The sequence below is a fragment of the Erythrolamprus reginae genome, chromosome Z (genome assembly GCF_031021105.1).
Source record: "Erythrolamprus reginae isolate rEryReg1 chromosome Z, rEryReg1.hap1, whole genome shotgun sequence".
Classification (NCBI taxonomy): domain Eukaryota; kingdom Metazoa; phylum Chordata; class Lepidosauria; order Squamata; family Dipsadidae; genus Erythrolamprus; species Erythrolamprus reginae.
The window spans coordinates 118723145-118747400 of record NC_091963.1 but is presented as its reverse complement, the minus strand read 5'-3'; the positions used below and the strand labels follow the sequence as shown (position 1 = coordinate 118747400).

Genomic DNA, 24256 nt, shown 5'->3' with positions numbered 1-24256 from the left:
TTGAAATACAAGGGCTAATGCTGCTTTTTAAACATTGGCTCCTCTCTGTAAACATAATAGAAAAAAGCAGCTCCACCTATTTGATGTCATTGTTCAAGCAACTGAGATTGGTAGGCTCTCCAGGAAGATGAATTGCTTTTTTCAACAACTAAAAGGTTGTTCACTTTATCCTAACTGTTTTATGCTTCAAAAGATCCATAAGGGTTCTTGTGGTCTTGACCAGGCGAGGGTTCCTACCTTTTGCCGCTACCGGAAAGCTCCTGAAGACCGGTGCGGGCGGGCACATCCTTGTGCAAGATTTGGCTTCTGTGCATGTGCCAGAAGCCAAATCTTGTGTGACGACGCACACATGCTATTTCAGCAATTTTCCTGAAACATGCACAAAAGCAAAAAACCACAAATAATGGGCAAAATCCCACACATGAGAGCATCCTCACATGAGATTTCACTTCTGGCGCATGCCCAGAAGCCAAATTCATGTGGGCAAGTATCAGGTGCATGGAGATGCATGCGCATCTCTATTTCCGCTACTGAGCCCCAATCCCAGCCCGGTGCAACCCCTACTGGTCTTGACACCATAATGCAGTACAGACAAACGCCCTTTTCACAACAAAATCGAAGAATATGCAGACTTTTAGACTGTTACTGAATCAGAATTCCCAGCATCCATTACCAATGGCTGCTACACTAACGAAAGCTATTGTGTGTAGTAGTACAGAGAAACACAGATTTCCTATTAGAGTTGGATGCAAAAAGCAAAACCAGAAGCACACACAGGTAACTGATTCAGCTGGATTCATTAACTTCTGTATAAACATAGTAACAGATGAATTTACAATACCATTAGCAGAGTTCTTCTTCAATGTAGTTATAAGTAAACTCAAGCAGGAGAATTAGTTTTATTTCAGCAGCAGACAAGCACAGAGTGCACAAGAGAGCAGAATGGATTGAGCCATGACCCGCCTTAAGCTTAAATTATCAGTTTCGATTCTCTGCACAGACTCAGAAATGGTTAACTCCCATTGGCTGACTTAGTTGCTATTCATTGGCTGACCTTGTTACCGTTGGCTCTCCCAGTTCATGAAATCTTAACATTTCCCACCACTCAGATTAATTTGCTATGATAATGATAAGAAATATATGTAGTTGAACTTTTTTTCCTGATCACAGCAAGAATTCTTTATGCATAATAATTGAAGGATAAATCAACTCCCATGATAGAGGAATGGATGGAAAATGTAATGGAGCTAGCAAAGATGACAAAATCAACTGTTTTTAATAAGATAAAATAATATATTCAATTTTGTTTCTACTAGGAAACTGGTTCTAGACTTGGTGGTTGAGGTAGAAAAAAATAAAATCTTCACTTTGGTTTTTGCTGATTAAACTGTTGTTATAGAAAAGGCTTTCTTGTTAAGTTACTAAATTAAAAATTTGAGGCTATTCTTTTCCTTTTCCCATTCTCCATTTTCCTATTACTTTTATTTTCACCAATATTTTATAATCTCAATTAAAAATGAGTAAGTTCCAGAAAAAGAGAACACTCTATTCCTTATTAGCTTGGGGATAGAGAGGGGGGGGGGGATAACATACTTTCCTGTCAGCAGGAAGTTTCTAATTTTATATTTTATTCTTTTATTATTTTTTATAAGCAGCTTCACCAGATGGCAGCACTTAACTGTTGTCTGGATTTGAAAGCTAAGCAGGGCCGGGCCTGTTCAATATTGGATAATCCATAGAGCTGTAAACTAAATTAAAAAGTTGAAAAAAATTCCTGGGATAAAAAGCAAATAAACTATTTCTATATAATTATTACAAATTTATATAAATGTGTCCACTAAGCTTGATGTTAAGGAGACTTTATGTTTGTATTGGATAAGTTGCCTAAAGAATATTTTGATAATTAAATGGAAGTTAAAGAAATATGATTCCCCCACATGGCCCCCCATTGTGTGCTCCAGTTCAGAATGCAGGCCTAGATAGCCTAAGAGTTGTGCCTATATACCCTCTGGCTGCATCTTACGAAGTTGCACCCCGGGTGAGGTAATGGAGGCCACGGAGGCTGTGCGGAAATTGGCCGGCAACATCTCGGCTGAGTCAGGGCTGACACCACGGAGGTCTTTCTCCCGGAACATCTTCCGCCAAGATGGGGAACGACTGAAGGTCTTGGCACTATCCTGGAGACAAAAGTGCAACAAATATAGGCAAATAGCAGAGCATGAGGATGTCTCTCAAGGTTAGAGACTGTGGTGAAAGGAGAACTCACCTCATCCAGTCGCCGGTCTGTTCCCATGGTGATAAGGTTCCCAAATTCTTTTTCTAAAATCTGCCGAGCCTAGGTGGTTTTTTTTTTAAAAAAAAAAATAGATTATTTTAGTCTTCTTTGCATTCCGTTGTTGTTCTGTAAAGCACAGTGTTCCCTTCGGCTCTCCACTATTTTCATTTTTCCAAAAATATTAAGGAATGGAGAAAAACGGCCTTGGGGTGCAATTGCTAGACAGTATGATGCGACTTAGGCATACGCATTGGCAACATGATGCCCACGGTTCCCAGGCAATTCCAATTAAACAAATATCAAAATAATTGGAAGTGTGTACCTGCTCCCCCAACTGACCAATCACAAAATCTCATAAGATGTCAATCAACAATTCAGAAAGAAAAAATTTAGGGGGATTTTAAGTTTATGACTGAGGTCAAAGAGGCCAACTTCTCCATACTAAAAGCATTAAAATCTAGAAGGTTATTGCTACATTGAAAAAGGCTGTACATTCCCTTCTTCTTCTCATGGAAGCATTAGGCACAGCTCATGGCTTCTTGATTCTCTTCCCTCCCCTATCCAGCATTCCTATGCTTACTCCTAACCTGTGTGTTTTGGGTTGGGATCTGCAGCAGCAGGGCCAAGTCATTGCAATCAAAGGTGTCGTCCAGGGCCAGGAGGGCTCCGTGTACCCCGCTTTCAACTAAGTTGTTGGCAAACTCTTTCAGCCCAATCATTTGCACCCAGCACATCACACGCTCGTTGGACCACACCATCACATCTGGAAAGGGATGGGGAAGGGAAGAGACAAGCTTAGCACCAAATTCAATCCTATGATCCACCCATTCTAGCTATTTCATTGCCTTCCCTTGTTTACTTTCCCCAATTCAGATTTGTAGGTGCTGCTCAATGGCAACCTTTGCTCTTATCTTTTCTCATCTATATCTACCTTTATTTTGGTTCTGACTCTCCTCTCGTCTTCTTTCCAGTTCCTTTCGGTCATAGTTAAGACGTTTCAGGCACATGATTCCATAATGAAGGCTCACCCTTGGAAGATATACCATAGATTACACCAAAGAAATGGCAAATGGCGCATTCTGGATCATCTACTAAGTTCACAAGGGCTGGTGGAGTTGCAGCAGTAGTACTAATTAATGCTCGGTGGCTTGATCCATGGAGTTGGAATTCCCATTCAATTTTCTAAAAAGAGGCATCGACTTGGGGGAAGGGAGTCAAATGATGAAACGTGTGTTGCAACATTGCGACGCAAACTCTACCCCTTCTGTACATGCACTGTGATATTGCACACATGTATATAAGAGGTGGAGCTTGCATTGTAATGCCACTCTGCACATTTTGATGAAAACTCCACATTCAGCAGACACTTCTTTGAGCACTGGATAGAAATCGAAACGCCTTCCCTCATCTCCAGCATTGATTGGAAGTGCAGCAGGGGAGGACTATGGGACAAAATCCAGGCCTCCACTGAACAGAAAGACCACAAAATAGAGCAAGTTGACATACTGTATTCTATAGCAATCAATTATATATATAAATATATATATATAATTTATATTTCTATCTAAAGAGTGTTCCTGGAAAGATCATTATATCCATTGTCTACTGTAAATTTCTTAACTGCACCATTAAAAATGATGTTGCTAAAAAAACCAAAACAGGCTCGCAGCAATGCCCAACAGGATGATGATGATGATGGATCCAGGTTAAGTAACAGAGGGAGTCCTGGTAAATTTTCAGTTCCCATGTTGTTCATACCGGGTTTTTCTTTGAAGATTTCAATTCTAAGCGTTGAGGTTTATGGCTAAGAAGAGTAGGTGATATTCAAGGCAATTTCTCCCAGAATCTTTTGTAAGTGGATGAACATTAATAAATAATGTTACATTTGATTGAAATTAAAGATTTTGCACAGACATATATGGATGCATGACTCACAAAAACAGTGCTGTAAGTTATGTCAGCAACATGAATCTATTCCTTCACATGGAAGGCCCAAGTCATTTGCTCTTCTCACCTATGGAAGCTGTCCACCATCTTGAGCTGGCCCCGTAGTTCCTTCTTGTTGAGGTGGTCCAACATCCGGGCATCAACTAGAGACTCCATGAAGTAACTGCGATATTGAGGCAAGCCCAGGCTGGGTAGCCAATCATTTCCCACCCATTCATGGTTCATATCTCCATATGCCAGGATCTGAAGAAGTAAAAAACAGACACTCTGAAGGACTATATTTGTATCATAAACCTAATCCAATCACTGAATTAGCTTATTTTGGGGGGATTCACAATACATAAACCAGCAAGGAACAGGCCAAAGTATACAGTAACCAAGCTTAGTGTGTTGTTTAAATGCATCTGACCTAGTAAAGCATCTTGGTTTAACAAAACATCTGAGTGGAAACATCACTTTCCTTCCATATACTGAACATCTGCACTGTAGGTTTTTTTCCATTTTCTTGCTCTTGCAATATTTGAGCATCTGCTATAAATCCATACCCATTCATTTGCAATATTTGCTTCAGATACTTTCAGTAACTAACCTGATATTACTCAAATATATTTCTGCAAACTTGAGGCAAGACAATATTTTATAGGACCGTTATGAGGAGAAATGGAGAAGACTTTGGACTGGATGTATATTTATGGCTGTCTTCCTTTACTGTGTGAACTTGTCTGTGTTTTCTGTTATGCTGAAGACATTTTCACATTATGGCAGCCTTTCTAGATGACACATGACAATTCTTTCTCTCTGCCATGGGAAATAAGGAAGGGTAACTGGGAAGACTGTTCCAAGTTTTCTGTTATTAGAAGTTGTCCATCATAGAATCTTTCCTTGATGGCATTTCAAATGCAATATACCTTCCAAAACCAGGTTGTTTTTCTTTATTCTTTTTGTATTCCAGATGCTGAGTTAAAATTATTCCATTTCATCAACATTTTAGCTGTTAGCTGTTGCCTGATGCTTGTTTTAAAATATATTTGGGAAATTGGAGGATTATTTTTAAATTCAGTACCCTTCACTGTGGATGTAAGAAATCCTAAAATGTTGCTCCAGATGGTATTGACGCAAACGGACTGACTCAGCGGCAGGCTTCAGATACTGTGCTCTATCAAATGTTACTTGATTTTGTGCCATCTAAACCCAGTTATTAGGGCTTGGAAACTATCCTAGTTTAATACATTGAAAAAAATTAGGAATTGTTGTTTATCCAACAAATCACAGTTAAAATTATGTTTTATTTAAAATCCTAATGGAGGGAGTCCTAGAGTGTTAAATGTTTTGGGATTTTCTAAACAAAGCAGACATCTTAAATACAAGCAGAAAAAAGCAACTTAGTTGAGAGAACAAGTTTCCAGTCAGGGTCCAGTACTGAATTATTTTCTAATCTGGGATCTTATATGAAATCCCCTTTTTCATGGAGCTCTAATATTTCTTCTTAGTCTGAAATCTTGCTATGGGAAGCAGTTGCCTCTAGATGGGGTCACAAGCTGTGAAAGCTGTAATAACAGAAGCACAGAGGTAGGAGACCAGTGAATTCAACCCTTTGCTCAGAAGACAAGTGTAAGGTAAAAGCATCACAAAGACTTAGCTTTAACCTTAGCCTGTGACAAAGTCTTGCCTTAGCCTACGCAAATATCTATCCAGGTAAGGGAGATCAGTAGTTCTCTAAATAACAGGATCCATTATTTATGCAGCTGTTCTAAGACAAGATTCTTCCTCACAACTGGCTACGAGAAGATACAGAAATAGGGGATAGACCATAATAAGTGTAAAGCAGGACAAAAAAGGGAAGTAAACAAAAAGATTTATATAATTGTTTTTCTCTTCCAACATTGCCACAATTTCTGATGAAATATCAGATGTGTCGGAGTAAATCTATTTAAACAAATGTTTATAAAGAATTTCTTCAAATAACCAATACACCAAATACATCTATTAGAGCTAAAAGGATAATTTTACTGAATTTAAGTTATGAATTTCAGCTCTGATTTAAGAAGCATGTTTTTGATACATGCATTTTCCCTTCACTTTTATTCATTTAGCTACATATAACATTTTGATTATATTGTCCATTCACTTAATGAAGTACAAGTGCTTTTAGCATCAGCCCTGCTCTCTACCATAAAAGGAAATACATAGAAAAACACATGCAGATTAAGAGAGTCAGCATACGAATCCCGCCCATACCTGCTCCCAGCTGATTTCCTTTGTCTCCTGTACAGTGATTAAATGGAAAGCAAGAAGGAAAGTAGAAAGGAATCATTAAGACAATCTTGAGATGTACTTTTTTTTTCTACAAACACACATCACAGTAGCTCAAAGCTAATGGAAATGGTCTTAAATAAATCTACACATGCAATAAAAAGAGATGGGTGAGCGGTAGGGATCCCATTACATTAACCAATGAACCCAACTGTTGTCATGCAAATATTTTTTTTAAAAATGAGAGTCTTAAAAATAACCAAAACCTAACATCACAGAGAGAGAATTGAACTACACTGGTTTTTCCTATTCTCTTCCAATAAAAAGGTCTCTTACAGTGTGAGCCAGTATAACTGTCTCCATTGATTCATTTTGCTGCATCTGGAAATCTGGTCTCCAAACAAAATCATTTGCAGAGTCCCCAAGGAAATTAGGATTAAAGGAGCCAATCACATAAGCTTAAGAAAGAGTGACTACTCTACTCTGCTCTATAAATTACTTACGCTGCTATTCTTGTTTTTAGGTAATAGACCAAGCGCATCATTTCAGGTGGTTTCACTCAATAATAGGTTGTTTGTTTGTCTGTTTTTAAATTTGGCAACTGTACAAATCCCACGGTCCCACTGCAGATTTGAAGGAATTCCCATGGGGACACAGAATGATAGATTAGCTCAGTGTTTCTCAACCTCAGCAACTTTAAAAATATGTGAACTTCAATTCCCAGAATTCCCCAGCCAGCATGAAATTGAAGTTCACAGATCTAAAGTTGCTGAGATTGAAAAGCATTGTATTGGTTTAAGATATGGCACTAGTCAGAAAAGGCTGGCCTTCATTAAAATTAAAGTTTATTTCTAGTCCTTCCAAAATAATAGGAAACTTGAATGCTTTCATTGTGTTTTCCCTAAGCAAAGGAAGAAAACTGTAAACTTTGATAGGAAAACTACTGACAAGATGCATGCATAGATAGTGCCATCCAATCTTCTAATCATGCATACATGACACAGATGAAACTGTAATATAAGATCCTGGAAACAGCCACAACATGGAGCCTAAGAAGAAAGGCAGCTGATTTGAGGGACAGAACTCATAGCAAAGACTCAAGACTCAAAGACTTACTGGCTTTGTTGTGGCTGTAAGAGATTCCATCTCTTCATGTGTCATCCATACATTTCCAGTAGACTAGCAAAAATAGTAAAGGTGGGAAAAAAGAGGAGAGGAAGGAAGCAGTTGTGAACTTTAACATGTAGAGAAAGCTGTCAGATTCCCTGCTAGTCAAGAGAAGGCCCAACAAAGGGCAGTGTATAAAGAGCCCATCACTTACTGTACGTGAAGTAGCAGGGGCTGAAGGACTGGTCAAGGAAACCATCTCCTGAATGGCAAGACGCAACTTAAGCCGGTGCAAAGGATTACTGATGCCAATTTCTCGCTGGATTTCTGTGTCAGACAGGTTGGCCATAATGGCGCCACTCTTGACATTGGCACGGCAAGCAGCGACGTACCAGGCTGGCATGCCTACCCACAGCTGCCAGATTAAATGAGAAGAGAAGAGAGGAGAGGTTAAGTAAATACTTATGCAGCTCAGAAGGAAATCAATCCCCAACTCATGGGTCTCATTTGGCCCTGGGGGAATTTCCATGCAATTGTTGGTTATTGGATAAGCAAATGTTGCCCTTTAATCCACTGTTAACAGGTGGGATTTAATGTTCGTTGCCTCTGCTGGGAAGAAGTTCACACAGCTCCATGCAATCTTTAATCACAATGAGATACTGCATGTAATAAAAAAGCAATCTTTTTCTCCTAAACTCAAGGCTGCTTCAAAAAGTATTTGAAAAAAAAATGCAGCATAAAAAAACCTGTACTCTATTAAAGCAACCATTAACGTTTTTAGGCTCAAGTGGAAGCATGAAAAAACACAGACTGCTTTAATGAATAGAAAGAAGAAGAAGGCAAAATTCTAAGAAACTCATTCATTGAATTTCAATCCAATCCAAATCTGTATGAGTCTTTCTCATTTGTTTGTTTATTTGTTTATTGATTGATTGATTGATTGTGCTTATATGCTGCCCAACTCCCGAAGGATTCTGGGCAGCTTCTAACAAGCAAAACAATTCTTAAAATGACATAAAAACATTAATTGAACAATTCTTAAAAACAAGATGAAAAAATGTTTATTCAAACCCTAATGAAACCCACACACTCATCATTCATCATTTATGGCTGGAAGAGCCAAGTCTTTACAGTTTTGCTGGTAAGGTAGGGAGGACACGAATTTCTGAAGGAAGCTGATTCCATAGCGCCGGAGCCACCAGAGAGAAGGCTCTTCCCCGGGGGTCCGCCAGTCAACATTGTTTGGCTGATGAGACCAAGAAAAGGCCGACTCTGTGGGTTTTCAGCTGTGGATCTAGGACGACACCCAGATGGCAGGCCCGATCTGAGGGGGTTACTGTTCTGCCCACAGGACCAGAGATAGATTGTTGGTATGGTCCTTTGGAGGCATTACCCACAGCCATTCGGTCTAGTCAGGGTTGAGCTTAAGCCTGTTAACTTCCATCGAGGCACTGCACATCACGTCCACCACTTCAATGAATTGGGTTGTTTCTTTACAAACAGTGGGAAGGTTCTATGCTGACATAAGGTGCAGTTTTAGATTTTGTGCAATAAAAATTGCTCATTCATGCATGATGTCACAAAAAATTCTTAAGGGTTTTTTTTTAATGGAAAGCACAACCAGTTCTATATGGCTTGTGCCAGGGACACAGCTAAATTAATATGAGATGCATCTTCGATTATTCATTGAACATGTCATATAAACTAGGGGGCTCTAATGGCTTCCCCTGCTATTAAACCACAGCTAAAAGTCAAGATTTGATCTTGGCTTTGAATTCTTGGCTTATTTTGCATAATGAGATTGGGAAACCTCATTTATATATTATGCTACACAAACCATAAAAGGAGTTCTGTTATTTGCTCATGGTACAGAGTTAGTGTGATTGTGATGCAAGTAACCATCTTCCTAGAACCTGACTTTTCAGACATGCTGTTTACCTCCAGCCATGAGACAACAGTAGGTCCATCCCAGGCAGCAAAAGGTAACCCTTGTCGACAAGCTTCTTCCAACAGCTCATGCCTAGGCACAGAAAATATAGAAACAGAGAGAATTGGGGGGAAAGCCATAACTTCTGAAAAACTCAAGATCATTTTTTTCCCTTCTGATCCTCAATTTTCCTATGCCTGTACTGACAAAAAGACATATAACTGGAGGATTCAGAAGACAGTAAATGCCAGTAATGGAATGAATGAAGAGACTAAAGGACTCTATTAGACCTTCCTACAGAGAAGTGATATAGAGATTCATAATGATCTCTTACACAGCTTGGATGCAACTCAACGTAAGATGTGGAAACAACATACAGAATCACTAAGTTTCAGCAAATCCAACTGGGTTGGAGGCTTGGAACCTATTCAGGAAATTGAGTAGAACGAGACAACCTGCACAACAATCAATGTAATATAATGTAATGTAATGTAATGCCTGACTTAGTAACCTCTCAAGTCATATCTCTTTCCAAAGCAGCAAAGGTGAAAGGACACTCTACTCTCATCAAAAAGCATTTTCAGCTTTTCAGCGGTTGGACTGAACATATTCTAAATACTCTTGTCCCTTCTCTAGAAAAGAAATTGAAACTGCCATTGATAGCCAGTAACACCGTAAATCACCAGGCTTTGATGGCATTCATCCAGAATTCGTAATAGTGTCAGGAGGTGCACATGGAATTGGATTGGTAAATTCTCCTCAGATGTAGTTTTCAAGTATTTGCCTGCCAGCAGAGTTCAAAAAAACCTAAAATAATATCACTTCTAAAACATGACAAACCACAAGGGAGAGTTCTAAGTTACCGCCCAATTGTCCTTTTGAGCTTCTGTTATAAACTTCTGGAAATATTAAACAGGATAGTCCTCTAACAGATGAACATCTGCCCATGCAGCAAGCTGGCTACCAACAAAACCAGAGCTGTGTGGATCAGCTGCTAAGTTTAACAAGCTATATTGAAGCAGGACTTCAATGAGGCCTAAAAACCACATCACTTTGAAGAACGAATTGTGCGGCATATGATCCAGTGTAATGGGTCATATGTTATATTGAGTGTGCCATAGTCTCTCTCAACTAATTAATAACCTCTGAGTGATATGTCCTTTCAGATAATAATGGGGGACAATGTAAGTAAGGTAAGATGAAGCAATAGTCTCCCACCAGGCTCTGTAATGGCACCTACACTGTTCAATTTGTATATATGTAGTTTTATGTATGGTATGTTTGTGTGTATGCTTTTTAAATAATGGAGCTTTTAGACTTTTAATGTTAGATTTGTTATTTTAGACTTTTAACATTAGATTTGTTATTGTATATTGTTTTATCGCTGCTGTGAGCCGCCCCGAGTCTGCGGAGAGGGGCGGCATACAAATCTAATTATTATTATTATTATTATTATTATTATTATTATTATTATTAATAATAATAATAATAGGCAGTGCCAATGGATCTCAGCAGACATTTGAAAACCATTGGAATTGACAAAATCTCCATCTGTCAATTGCAAAAGGCCCCTTTACTGGGATCGGCAAACATAATTCGCCGCTACATCACACAGTCCTAGGTGCTTGGGAAGCGCCCGACTGGTGATGAAATACGAAATCCAGCATAGTGATGTCGTTTGCTGTGTTGTATTGACATCATCACCATCATCATAATAGATATGCCAGTGACAAAGGGGGGGGGGGAGACACATATTTGGATATGCTGATTATTTGCTCGTAGTAGTACAAGAAAAACACATGGCAGATAACCTTCTGTCCAAAGATTTTAAGATTTGGGGAAAAATTATTCACTGACTGTAGGCTTACTCCTAGCACAGCAAAAGAGTAACCACGTGCTTCATTCTTAACAAATTACCATATGAAAGCCCATAAGGTCTACTTAAAGAGCAGCATATTCCCCTATAACTGACATCCAAAGACTCTTGGAATAACATTGGACAGGATTCTCTCCTTTAAGATATATCCAGAGAATATGGTGGCAAAAATCAATACGAGGAACAATGTACTTCAGAAATTATGCAGAACTAAATGGGGAGCTTCAGCTGCCACTCTCAGGTCATTGGCGCTAGGGCTGGTCTACTCCATAGCAGAATACTGTACCCCTTTAACAGCTGCTACACTAGTAAGTTGGATGCCAGACTCAAAGACACCATGAGGATTATAAGTGGATGTATTAAAACCTCTGAGCCATATAGCACTGCCAGCTTCATGAAGGCAAGATGCACTTATGAGAGAATACAGAAAAATTATGAACCACTCACTCCCACCTGGTGCATGCTGACCTTCCTCATTTATCAGCAGGAAGACTCAAATCCAGGAAGCCCAACGGGCACTTCTACAACATCTACAATTCCACAATTTTAACACTGATTCTCCCAAAGATGCTTTTTCAAGACTTTCTGGTTTTTCTTTGAAGACATTTTGCTTCTCATCCAAGAAGCTTCTTTAGCTCTGAAGATATGATATGAAGTATTTAACACTGATTACCAATAGAAAGCCACATGGGTTCCTGAATGTCTGAACATAAGGGGACGTATAAACCATTCCACAAAAAAGCTGCCAGCTTTGAAACTACCAAAATGCCAGCAATTGACAATCCTGAATAGGATTTGTACCTCACAGGGCATTTGCCAGGATCTATTATATAAATGGGGCATAGTATCCTTCCCTCAGTGTGATTGTGAACAGCTATAGGCTGAGAGCATAGACTGGTGTTATATCTGATCCCCCCCCCCCATATAAACAATGCTGCACTTCAATGGTTAAGTGGCCTAGGCATTGGTATTTGAATATAGGTATTTTTAAGACTTACGCTTTATTGTGATTTATGAATCTAGATGAATATTGCAAGGCCATGTATGATATGCCATGTGCTAAATAAATAGTTTAAACTAACCAGTTTAACATTCAATATTATAATTCTACATGTTATTCCCCATTTTGCAAAGGCAAGTGTGGGGCTGCTCAAAGTGCAGTATTGCTTGCTCCGGGTACCACCCAGTAATTTCACAAGCCAAGCTAGTTTTGGAGTCTTGCAGGTTAATCTCTATCAGTCCTTCTCTTCCCCCCTGTTCTTACTTCTTTTTGTTCCTACGATCCTTGTCCACAGGTCCTGAGAGTTTGGAAAGGCCCAGGGGGTCTGCAGGTGACATCTCATCAGATGGAGTCCCAGCTGTCAAGAAAATGGGCAGTTAAACAGGGAGAAACAGAAATACATTATGGCCGCCACTGGCTGTCTTAATTTTTAAGAGAGAACTCCTATGCGGCTACTTCTCCATGAGGTGAAAATCACAGACTGGAGAGAGCAGAGACTAATCTTTGGGCAGCATCTATGTTGCTCATTCCAGCGCAACCAAAAGTTAAAAGGATTGAGGGTGGGGGTCTCAAGAAAGGCAAGAGGTTATTTTTTCCTCTAATTGTTATAGAGTGTTTTTGACAAGAGACAGAAAAGCCAAGTTATGTGTAGTCTTTCTGAACCTGATGTGCTCCAGATGTGCTGGATTATAATTCCAAACAGAGGCCCTGGTCGCAAGGCTATAGATATAGAATTACATTTACAGGGAAGGAGTGGGGCTTGTTTTAGTGGTAGAAAAAAAGATCAAACTGATTCTGTGGGTGGGGAAAGCATACCAAGTGAGGGGGACTCACGGCCCAACTGCCCCATCCTCCCTTTCTCTTTCTTGCCAAAGAGACGCCCAATGGAAGATTTGATGCTTTTCTTCTTGGTGGACTTGTGAAGGGAATCCTGACTGCTATTCGTGCCATCTGCCCCCAGACTGTGACAAAGGAAAGAATCAGAGTTAGAAATACTATACATATGGCATATAAAAAAGGACAGCAATAAATTGTCCCAATTTTAAAATTCTTTCCTGGATTGGATTGGCATAACATACTAATCTAAGACAAAACAGGTAGGTTAGTGCGCTTGGAGACTCAGCTAAGCATATAAGGTGACACCAGAACCATGTTTATTTGGGCATAGTATGGTATATAAACTAAAGTCTGTATATAAGTGTCTTGAGTGAACTCGGACCTTAGAAGTTCTGCTTTGTCATTGTACTCCACACTTTGTTTACTCAAAACTGCACTTTATAGTCTCTTTTTTTCTCTAGCAACTAATTCTTTATTCAAAACAGATCTCTTCCTGAAGCTCTTAGCACAATTACAGCCATATTACATTGTCAGAAGCAGCTGGCTGGTATCTAGTATTAGAATTTGGGAAGGTATCCAGTAGGTCAGCAAGGATTTCAAATACCAAATTTGGAAAAAATAAAAACCATTTGTTTGGCAGATGAAACCAAGAAAAATAGATACATGGCAATTCATGTATGAAGGTATGTTCAGTTATTTCTTCATTCATTTCATGTATAGTTTTTATAGATTCAATTCAAAGGTTCTGTACAGAATTCAGAATAATATAAGTAGGCAATGAAAAAAAAACCAGAATAGATTTTCATGTGGAATGTTGCCTGCATGGCTACCTACTTTGTCACAACCCTTCTTGTTGTACTTGCTTTATATAAAGAGAGCTTTTCCTGAGTCTCCTGTCCTGGGGTCTACAATAAGATGCCTGGAAGAACCTGGCTAGAAATAGTGATCCAACAAGCCCTATTCATAAGATGCCAGGAGGAACAAAGCTGCTGGAAACAGCTGACCACCAGCAGCAGCAATGATGACTGACTAGGTGCCGGTGGAGTAGGGGAACAACTGTTTGTCTGAGGTCTTGAGGTTTGCGACCCCTGAGGAACCTTGCTACCAGGCCCAGCTGATGAGCCACTAGGAAATGCCAAGGAGTATCAGAGCCATCAGAAACAGCTGAGTGATGGTGGTGGGAATCAGCTGGATGGCAGCATAGCATGGAAACAACTTGACAGTCTGAGGCCCAAGATCAGTTGGGGGAATGAACTGAATTACTGACCACCCAGAGGAAGACCTAGGTAACTGATCCCTGCAAGAATTCATTGGACAGATGAGCAGCAGCAGGGAATTCCGTGACTTGGCATACGTAAGCAAGGAGCAAAGCTGATGGTGGATTGCTTGCAGATCAGCTGAGTAGTCTTCTGGGGAAGCATGTGAGGGTCAGCTCAAAGAGCAGTAAAGTGGCCAGCCTGATATACAGCCAAGAGGCTATTCCAAGAGCGATTGGGGCCCAAGGGATAACTAGGCAGCAACAAGAAACTGCTGCACTGCTGTAAGCACTTGGGAAAGCAGCTGAACAAATGACTTTGGGCCAGTATCAGACCACAAAAGCCCAGTTGATGGATGGACCCACACCAAGCCTCCATTAAGGACTGTCACCAGAGCTCTCCTACAGATTGGATGGGAGTGCGGATTCTATGCCCCTGGCAGGAAGCAGGGCAGTCTATGAGGCCGCTCCAGTGTGTTAATGGCGGGTCTTCTTCTCAAGGGAGAGGGACATAGTGGAAGCCCAAGAGTTGGTGTTGCTGCATGTCTGGTTAGTTGCATGCAGAGTCACTCTTTTCCTGAGTGAGAGTCAGGAAAAGAGAGGTAGTGAGTCTAGTGCCCCTCCCACTGGTCAGTGAGAATGTCCAAAGAGGAGGATAGAGTTTGATGAGGGTGATTGATAGTTGGGTCTCCATTGGGCTGAGTGAGAACTGAAGCATTATGGGACCCACCACTGTCCTCAGGCTGACTCTGACTATTTGCGTTTATATGTGGGCAGCCAGGCACGGAAACTGGAAGACCAGAGATAGGGCAAGCAGAAGAGCATGCAGTCGTGGGACAAGTTAGTGCCCTGAAAGCCCTTTTAATTAATTTCTAATATTCCTTGCCTCTTTTAAATTTTATATACTATTTTATGCTTTTAATATTTTATTCTACACTGACCACTGTGAAGGAGATGGGCAGTTCTTTAGTGCCCCTCCCACTGTAATAAATAAATAAATAAATAAATTACTATAAGGTTGATTCTAACCTAGCATTATTTCTGTTCATGGTAAGTCTGCTGTGCCACAACACTATATTTTTATGTATTTATTTGTGTTTTGCCTTTACTACGTTTACAAATAAATCATGATGGAGAACACATCCAATGAACCTTTATTTTGGTTGAGCTGTACAGTTCAAATAAACCAACAGTTCAGAGCCTGGAATTTGGAATTTAACACTTGTTCTAAGATAATTAAACCCAACTAGATGAAATTAAAATAAATCCATTTGTCCAGGTTGTGAAACTCAGCTGTGGGTTTCTTTGAGGCAGAATACCCAAATTTCTGGCCTGTTTGTTCCTTTCTGCCACATCCTTAAAACTTAAAATGGCAGCCCGAACCCTGAATGCTTTACCTCAGTTCTCCCATTCCATACCACAAGGCCTACTAGGGGTTTTGATATTACCTGGTTCTCAGGTCCCTGCCATCTTCCAGTGCTCCAGCCTGTAGAGCTAATGCTTGAGTCATACGTTCAAGACGCATTGTACGGGGGGTTGCGGGGGTTGGGGGTTCGCATAATGCTAAGGCCTTCTCCTCAGAGTTTCGCATCTCTTCCTTGGCAACATGGTTCTGCTAGGAGGAGAATATGGTACAAAAAACAATCCATTTGTCAGATGGGAAGGAAGATGCTGCTCTCTGGGAGCTTCTCAAATTGCATAGGAGTGAAGGTTACAAATCCTTGGGACTGAAATTGTGCAACATAGTACCTCATTTTTAAAATGCCTTGTAAGTTGTGGCAATACTGCAGGTGGCTTTGATTCCTTGTTTAACAACCTCAACAAGAATTTGAGAGTATTGCTCTAAAATTGGTTGCTGCTGATGTTTATGAGAAAATCAGGATATACCGCCAGAAAACCAGAAAATTAATTCTGCAATTGGATCCTTTTATAGATTAATCATGTGTTGAGGGGAACCTTATTCCTCATTTCTATGTCCTGCATAAAACCCTTACTAATTTAGATTGAATGTAATCAACCCTGGGCTACATTCAATCTAACAGTAATTTAGCTCAACTCACTGTTCATAAATTAGGTATCTCTTTTATATACACCTCTCTTTGATGACTGATTATTGCAATAAGAATGACAATATGCTCTAAACACACACGCACCACAAGTAACTCAAAAGTTAAAAAATATTTTGTTTTAAACAAGTGGCATTTGCCCACAAGAGGGGAAGGCTGAACAAAGCAGCCAATGTCCCATCTAATCCCTACTGTTTCTAATAATGGCCATTCCAGATGTCAGGTAAATTTTTATCAATGCCTTCAAAACCAGTATCTGGACCCTTGAAAATCGGGATTTATTTCCTAGCATCTGTAGCTAAATGGTAGGATGGGGAAAAATCTGTGCACCATTGAAGAACTGGGACTACACTGCATAATCCCAAATGGAGAACCTGTGACTTGAAAACCACGTGCAGCCCTTGAAAACAAAATATGTGCATTCTGGAAGTAGAGAGAGTCCTGGCCAGTTTTTTAGTGGAGAGTAGATGAATAAGATAAAAGGAGCCACCAGAAGTAAACTGGCATTTTCTTTTACTATTGGTAGCACTATCAATAGCACTTAGACATATATACTGTTTTGCAGTGCTTTTACAGCTCTGTCTAAGCGGTTTACAGAGTCAGCATATGCTCCCAACAATTTGAATCATTTTACCCAATTCAAAAGGGTAGAAGGCTGAGTCAACATTGAGCCAGGTGAGATTTGAAGTGTCAAATTGGAGGCAGCCAGCACTGCACTCCAACCACTGCGCCACTGTGGCTCACTGTAATAAACATTTTGGCTCCATCAGAAGATAATCAACCAAGTACGGGGGAATAGATCACTACCTTTTTGCTCTTACATATCTAGGTTAGTTTGGGAAGAGGAATAGGGATGTGAAGTGGGTAAAATATTTTATATGTGAGCAAGAGGAAGGGTGTGCTTGCATTATTGCTCCCCTTCTCCCTTTTTCTGCATAACAACAATCCTGCGAGACTGAGAAATAGGGACTTGGGACTCCACAGCTGAAGATGGAACCTAGGTTTTTACAGTCCTAGTTGAACCTCTTAGCCACTACATCTTTTGGTGATTAACATAAATGTTTCTGCAATGAAACAATGAATGCTGCTACGTGCAGCCATCTCCTGCCCAGATCCATTTACAACGTACCATTTTTTCTCCATCACGAGCAGGACTGTGGGGTGCCAAGCGAGGTGTAGAATGGCCACTGCTGGGGGGAGAAGGGCTGGCAAGAGTTGAACTGGTAACAGAGGGAGGAATGGAAGTGCCTGAGCGGTAGCGCCCCAAGGATCCATCCAGACTGGCACTGGTTACTCGGCTCTCAATTTCCTCTGCTCGCTGTTCGGTGGATTCTTTCTCCTCTTGGATCAGTCTTGTATAGCCACCAAAGAAAAAATATGGCAAGTTGTGGGTTATCAGCGTAATATGTTTTACTTTCTCTTCTATAAATTATACATGCAAGCATGAAATTAAATGGAATAACTGTGCTTCCTTTAGTCCATAATCCACTGGTTATTTTCCCTTGAGATGTAGAGCAATATATAAAATAATTGTAAATAATAATTGTAGGTAAAATTTGTAATAACATAAGATATCTTAAAATTGCTAAAGTTGAAAAAAACTTTCATATCTTATATACAGTATATAAGGGGTATTGCTTTTGATATTCCTCTAGCACAGGCCGGATGCATCACATGGTGGTCACACTAACACCTGGTTTAGCGAAGGGGGGGAAATCTTGATACATCACGTGAAGCCACCGGGATGACATGAGTTTGACACCCCTGCTCTAGCACAATCAATATAGGGATAGATGGAAAGAGACACTCCATTATATAGAAGCAAAAAAAATTGGCCTATTCAGGGACTAAATCTGAACTCTCTAGATATGTTTCTGATATATAAATTTCCTACACTGGGAATTGGGATATGTGCTGAAAACACAGAGCATTGTACTTAGGAAAAGCCTTAAGACTCTGAAATAGTTTCAGGAGAAAACGTAAGACACAAAAACACCAGGGGTAGGCAAGCAAGAGTGTAGAGAATTATAATTCAGGAAAAATGAATTATATCCATTTTATGAACAAGCTATTACGTCTGGCCAGGACAACTCACTTGATCTCTTTGTTAATGGCTTCCAGCTGCTCTTGTAGCATGATGGCTAAGGTCTGTACATCAGCCTGTCCGCTGGGAGACAGGAGATCAGCTGAGCTGAAGAGCGGATCACGTTCATCCTCATCTGAACCATCCAGCCCACCCTCAAAGGAGCCTCCAGCTGCTTGCTGAGCCCTCTCCCACTCCTAAATTGGGGAGGAAAGTCCTGTCAGGAAAGAAAACAGATAGTAAGAGAAAGCCTAACCCCACCTTTCTTGGTTAGTTAATAGAAAGCAGGACCACAAGAGAATACCATAAGAACCAAGATGCTCACTGGATCATAAGATTGCACTGAAGTCTCCCATCCCACCCAAAATTAAAAACCACAGTCATGAGATTACATGTACAATTCCATCTAAACTGCTTTCAGAACATGATCTTGAACCATGACTTGTTTCATATTATCCCATTTTCTGTACTACAGCAATACAGAGGAATGATTTTGACTTTACTTATCACACATTTTCATGGACTTGAAAAATGCTATTATAGCTGTGCATGCCATCTTCTTTCATTTTCTTATTTCCCTATAGGGCTTCTCTTAATCTTTCTCAAAATTTGGTGACCAGAACTGCATGCAGTATTCCAGACTGGATTTGACTGATGCACATTGCAATAAGGCTATTATTAGTGCCTCTGATTTAAAATGTAAACTTTATTAATGCAGTCTAAAATTGTGCTTATCTTTTTTTGGCAGTTGTGTCACAATGCTGACTCATGTTCAACTCGTGGTCACTTACAATTCTAAGAAGGTCTTCACTTGTACATTTCATTCCTATTTCTATTTCTTGTGCTTTTGGTTGCTTTCCCCAAAGGGTAGAATTTTACATTTGTCTCTCCTCTTCTCTCATCTCCTCCCCTCCCCTCTCCCCCCTGCCTCTCTTCTCCCTTTTATTTTATTTTCCAGTCCATTTTTCTAACATACAAATAAAATTTTGAATTCAGCTTCTGTTTTCTAACTTATATCCTATTTTACATCCTTTTGTATCATCTGCCAATTACGATGCATGATTCTAGTACAAAAGCTTATGAAATTTAGCAACGTCCACATGAGTTTAGACACTTTGGAGAAAAATCTCAAAAAGACAGGTATCGGGTGCTTGAAAAGGTTGACAAGTCCTGTTATACAGATATGAAAAACACCAATAAAAGCTACCCAGCTTCAGTAGATAGCAACATACCCATAAGACAGCGACTCAAAACTTTTTGAGCACATGTTCCTGGGGATAGGTTTTCTCATGGACCAGAGAGGATATAGTTTCACTTGCTGCCTATATCTGATGGATAGGGCTTTGCTTTTTTGCGCAGCCCAGTTTCTGGTATGCCATGGCCTGGTTCACAAACTGGGGGTTGGCAACCCCTGCCATAAGAGACATGATTGGCCTCTTCCCAATTGCCAGTATTGTTTTGCTACCCATTCCTCTAAAGTGATATCAGAAGATACTTACCAATTTATGTCCAGTGGCAGATGGAGTACCAAAAAAAACAAAAGAAACAAAATAACAATGAGTATAGTAAAAATGAAAAGCAAAACATTACAATTATTGCTATGCTCTTTGCACGTTGTCCTATAAAAGCAACATTGATATACTTAGATTTGGTACTATCTTCTCTAGCTGTGCTACCTGTTCAATGAAATCAGAATCATTTCCTCTGGAATCTATGGCTACTTCTAAACAACAGATCCTATCACTGAACCATGGAAAGAAAGCTCAGTAATTCCAAAATATTCTTTCTTCATTTACCCCTTCTGTTTAAAATATTTCCCTACATCATCAGTGCTCCATAAATCATCTGTTATTGGCATTTAGATATTCTCTACTTAGACAAGCAATATTTATCAATATCCTACACATACCGGTATATGGCTTGATATTCTACAGGAAAATATATAATATTTGTATAATTATGGTTTATGGGAGATTAGATACCCATTTATGTTTCAATTTAACTACACTCCCTATGGAAAAAAATAAATATTTAATTCCAGGGTATGATATCCAACACATCAATACAGCTAATATTCCCAAACTATGCAGTAGACTGCCTGATTGATTCCTAACTGAAAAGAGCATCTGGGAACCCCTGAATACTTTTTTTACCTCCATGATGGAACAAGAGCTATATTCAGTGTTCCAAAAATATAAGGAATCTTTATGTATCTAAAATGCAGAAAAGACATGCAAATTCCTGAGGTGCCTCCAATAAGAGCCCTTTCTTATTCTTCATCCAGCATCTTTCCATATTCTATTGCAAGAGTGTACTTGACTTAGACATTAGTTGTACAAATCTCAATGAAACCAATAACAAAATAATTACCTCTCAAGTCCCACTGATTTCATTGGGCATTAAATGCAACTGACACAATAAATATAAGAAAGGAGGGTTGAGGCAGATTTAATTCCCAGCCTTGCTGAACCATTCCTTTTGTCATTTCAATGCTTTCCAGATGCTACTGGGGGCTTATAAGGTTTTATTGCAACACATCTAAAGGGGATATCTGTTTTAGAGTCATGAACTGGCAGAAGGCAATGCGTAGTATTTGCTTAAAAAGTTGGATTGTTAAAAATGAAGAATGACTCTGGCCAAGAGTTGTAGGGAAGAGAGTTGTTGAGAGTTGTCTTTTAGACTGCAATAAAATATGTTCTCTGACATATGGATTCTGCTGCAGTGTGAGCCATAATTGTCAACTATCCGTTTCCACATTTACAGCAAGAGGACGATCTGGTAAATCTAGAACCTTAAATGTTTCATTTGCAACTTATGCATTTTCAGGGATGGCACAGAAACATCCTTTGCCAATCACCTTTAGGTTACAGGCCAAATAATATGTTTCTTCTCAATTCCCACTTTGAATGGATAATGAAGACCAGAATATATTATGTCCAAGTCTTAGAGAAAACAATTACTTCATTTGCAATAGTGGCAAATATCTTTTGCTGGGGTGGAGGATGAGTTTCTCTGAGCTTGTGGGCTGATTTCCGAATGTTTTGTTACCAGGCTAGGTAAGATTCCTTAAACTCCACTGGAGATGTTACATACCCTGGAACAAAATGTTCAGAAACCAACCCACAAATTACTTCATTTTATTAGGAACTTTGATATGGGATCTAATGAGCATTGCTTCTGCTTGCTTCAATGATGATGTTTGTCCATCGTGTTCGAAGAGGACCTTGACATCTAATGGGTTGTGGGCTGTATGTGATGTGTTCACTGGTGGCTGATAAGGCTTATACGGGCACAAAATGTTCTGCCACATGTTGGCAGACATGTGTGGCACTATTGTCACAGCATTTGAAGCTCTGGCTTTGTGGAGTGCTCGCTTCTCTTCTGCTATGAATGTTTCTTTGTCCTCAGATGTTTGGCAGCCTTAGTAGATCAGCATGCACCATGTTGGTCGATCTTGTGCCAGGGTTTCCAAAGAGGTGTTGTTGATATCAAGGGACTTGAAGGAGGCTTTCAACATGTCTTTGCATTGCTTCCTTTGTCCTTCATGCAATCGCTTTCCTTTAGACAACTCACCATAGAGGATGCAATGGTCTGGCATCCTAGCAACATGACCTGCTCAGCGTGTCTGGCCTTTCATCAACAGGGTGGGAATTGATGGCAGTTCTGCTCTGGAGGGGACCTCAGTGTCAGGTATCTTATCCTGCCACCAGATCCTCAGAACTATACAGAGGCAGGTCATGTGGAAGTGGTTGAATTCCCTGGCATGTCTCCTGTATACAGTCCAAATCTCACTGGCATAGACTTTGAGTTTTGTAGCGAGGCTTATTCTATGTTAGTTCCACATGATGGCCATTAGTCTGCCAAATGCAGAGCTTGCCATGGCGATTATGCAGTTGACCTCAATGTCAATTGTCATTGCATAGGAGATGGTGCTGTAAATTGGTCCACTGCTTGTAGCTTTTGTCCCTTTAATGTGATGGTGGGCTCTTGGTACATGGCTGATGTATCACTTAAGTCTTCTTCATGTTGATAAGGAGACCAAAGTTGTTGCATGCTGTTGCAAAATTATCTACACTGGTTCACACTTCAGTGTACAGATTAGCTAACATCCATACTTAGAAAAATCATCAGACAAAATTCATTTGATAGTTAGAAATAAGCTTTTTAGTGAACATTTACACTTATAGCAGTTCATTTAGTGACCATTTGAAGTTACAACAGCACTGAAAAAAGTGACTTATGACAATTTTACACACAACTGTTACATTGTCCACATGCTCACATGATCAAAATTCAGACACTTGGCAACTGACTAATATTTATGACTGTTACTGTGTTCTGGATCATATGATCACATTTTGTGACCTTTTGACAAGTAAGGTCAATGGGGAAGCCAGATTCACTTAACAACCATGTTAACTGCATGATTTACATAACAACTATGGAGGAAAAGTCATAAAATGGGGCAAAATTCACTTAAGTGACTCACTTAGGAACAGAAATTTGGGCTAAACTATGGTAGTAAGCTGAGGATTACCTACATTAAATTAACCAGATATGTTGAAATAACTATCCTCAAGTTTTCCAGCAAATGCAGTGGCTGGAAATTTATATAAAATAATATCTTCACTTTTGGAGGAATTCAGGCTAGGGAAGGCTGCTCTGAGCAAACACGTAACATCTCACTAATACCATTTCAAAACTCCCTGATGATCCCTTTCATTTGGGTTCATCTTTTTTCATAAACTTATCAATTTGTCAGCAGACAACCCATACCTTGGTAGCCTCATCCTTGACAGTCCAGCGCCCCTTCTTTGATCGTCTTGCCACACCAGCACTGCTGAAATGGTCCACGTGGGCCCCTACCGGCAGCGTGGGTGCTTGGAAGTAACGCAACTCCAACACGCTACCTGGCAGAGACCTCCGTGGAACAGGGAAAAAGAACTGTGAGCAAGAATAATCAGGGAGGAAAAAGAAAAGATCTATTCCATTCAGGTTCTAGAGCTACCCTTTTAATCAAAACTTCAGCCCTTTTTCTATACATGGTTCCACTAGCAAAGACTATTCCCATCCTTCAAGAAGTCTGAAATGTAATCATGGCACAGAAGACCAACTATGTTTATGAGAGAAAGTGTAAAGGAGAAATCCAAACATATGACAAAAGGCATGTTCTAGATATGGAATACTTTTTCTAGCTTTAATTAATAACAATATTTTAAAAATTGGCTGGATTTTCAAAACTAAAGATTAGTTTAGAATAGGCTGAGAATTAGTGGTTCAGCATGTTACGGGCACCCAGCCATTATTTAGCAGGATTTGAGAAATTGGATATTGAGAATGAGCATTGCTTAGTTTCTGAAAGCATGAAGCCTCCTTACCGAGAATAGGTAGAGACTGGGCGTCCACGTAATTGGTCAATCTCCATTTGCATCCTCTCAATCTCAGCCAATAGTTGCTCCTGCAGGACATGGTCAAGGGAGGAGATCAGTTCTGGAGAGCAACCTAGCTGATCTTCCATCATGCCCTTTAAATAACTTGAAAACTTTCCTCATTATTAACCCAACCCCAAACTCCAATTGTAGACTTAGAGATTCCCAGCACACACACCACACACAACTTCAATTCTTAGT

At 39.9% G+C, this 24256-nt stretch overlaps 1 protein-coding gene across 17 annotated transcripts in view; it reads right to left on the bottom strand.

The window, feature by feature from the left end:
• PPFIA3 (PTPRF interacting protein alpha 3) overlaps positions 1–24256 on the bottom strand; it is a 50409-nt gene that overhangs the window by 4151 nt on the left and 22002 nt on the right. For 3 of the 17 annotated variants that reach the window (XM_070729679.1, XM_070729682.1, XM_070729687.1), the window contains exons 12-26: positions 24005–24084; positions 23403–23466; positions 18639–18823; positions 17673–17895; positions 15926–16092; positions 13202–13347; positions 12650–12743; positions 9521–9602; positions 7797–7997; positions 6461–6487; positions 4290–4465; positions 3207–3304; positions 2863–3038; positions 2267–2335; positions 2006–2177 (exon numbers count right to left, since the gene is read on the bottom strand). In XM_070729679.1, coding sequence (XP_070585780.1) covers positions 2006–2177; positions 2267–2335; positions 2863–3038; positions 3207–3304; positions 4290–4465; positions 6461–6487; positions 7797–7997; positions 9521–9602; positions 12650–12743; positions 13202–13347; positions 15926–16092; positions 17673–17895; positions 18639–18823; positions 23403–23466; positions 24005–24084 — 1960 coding nt within the window. Of the gene's footprint in view, positions 1–2005; positions 2178–2266; positions 2336–2862; positions 3039–3206; positions 3305–4289; positions 4466–6460; positions 6488–7591; positions 7655–7796; positions 7998–9520; positions 9603–12649; positions 12744–13201; positions 13348–15925; positions 16093–17672; positions 17896–18638; positions 18824–23402; positions 23548–24004; positions 24085–24256 lie in introns of all 17 variants that reach the window. The other 14 variants (XM_070729685.1, XM_070729688.1, XM_070729686.1 and 11 more) reach the window with 12 other exon arrangements.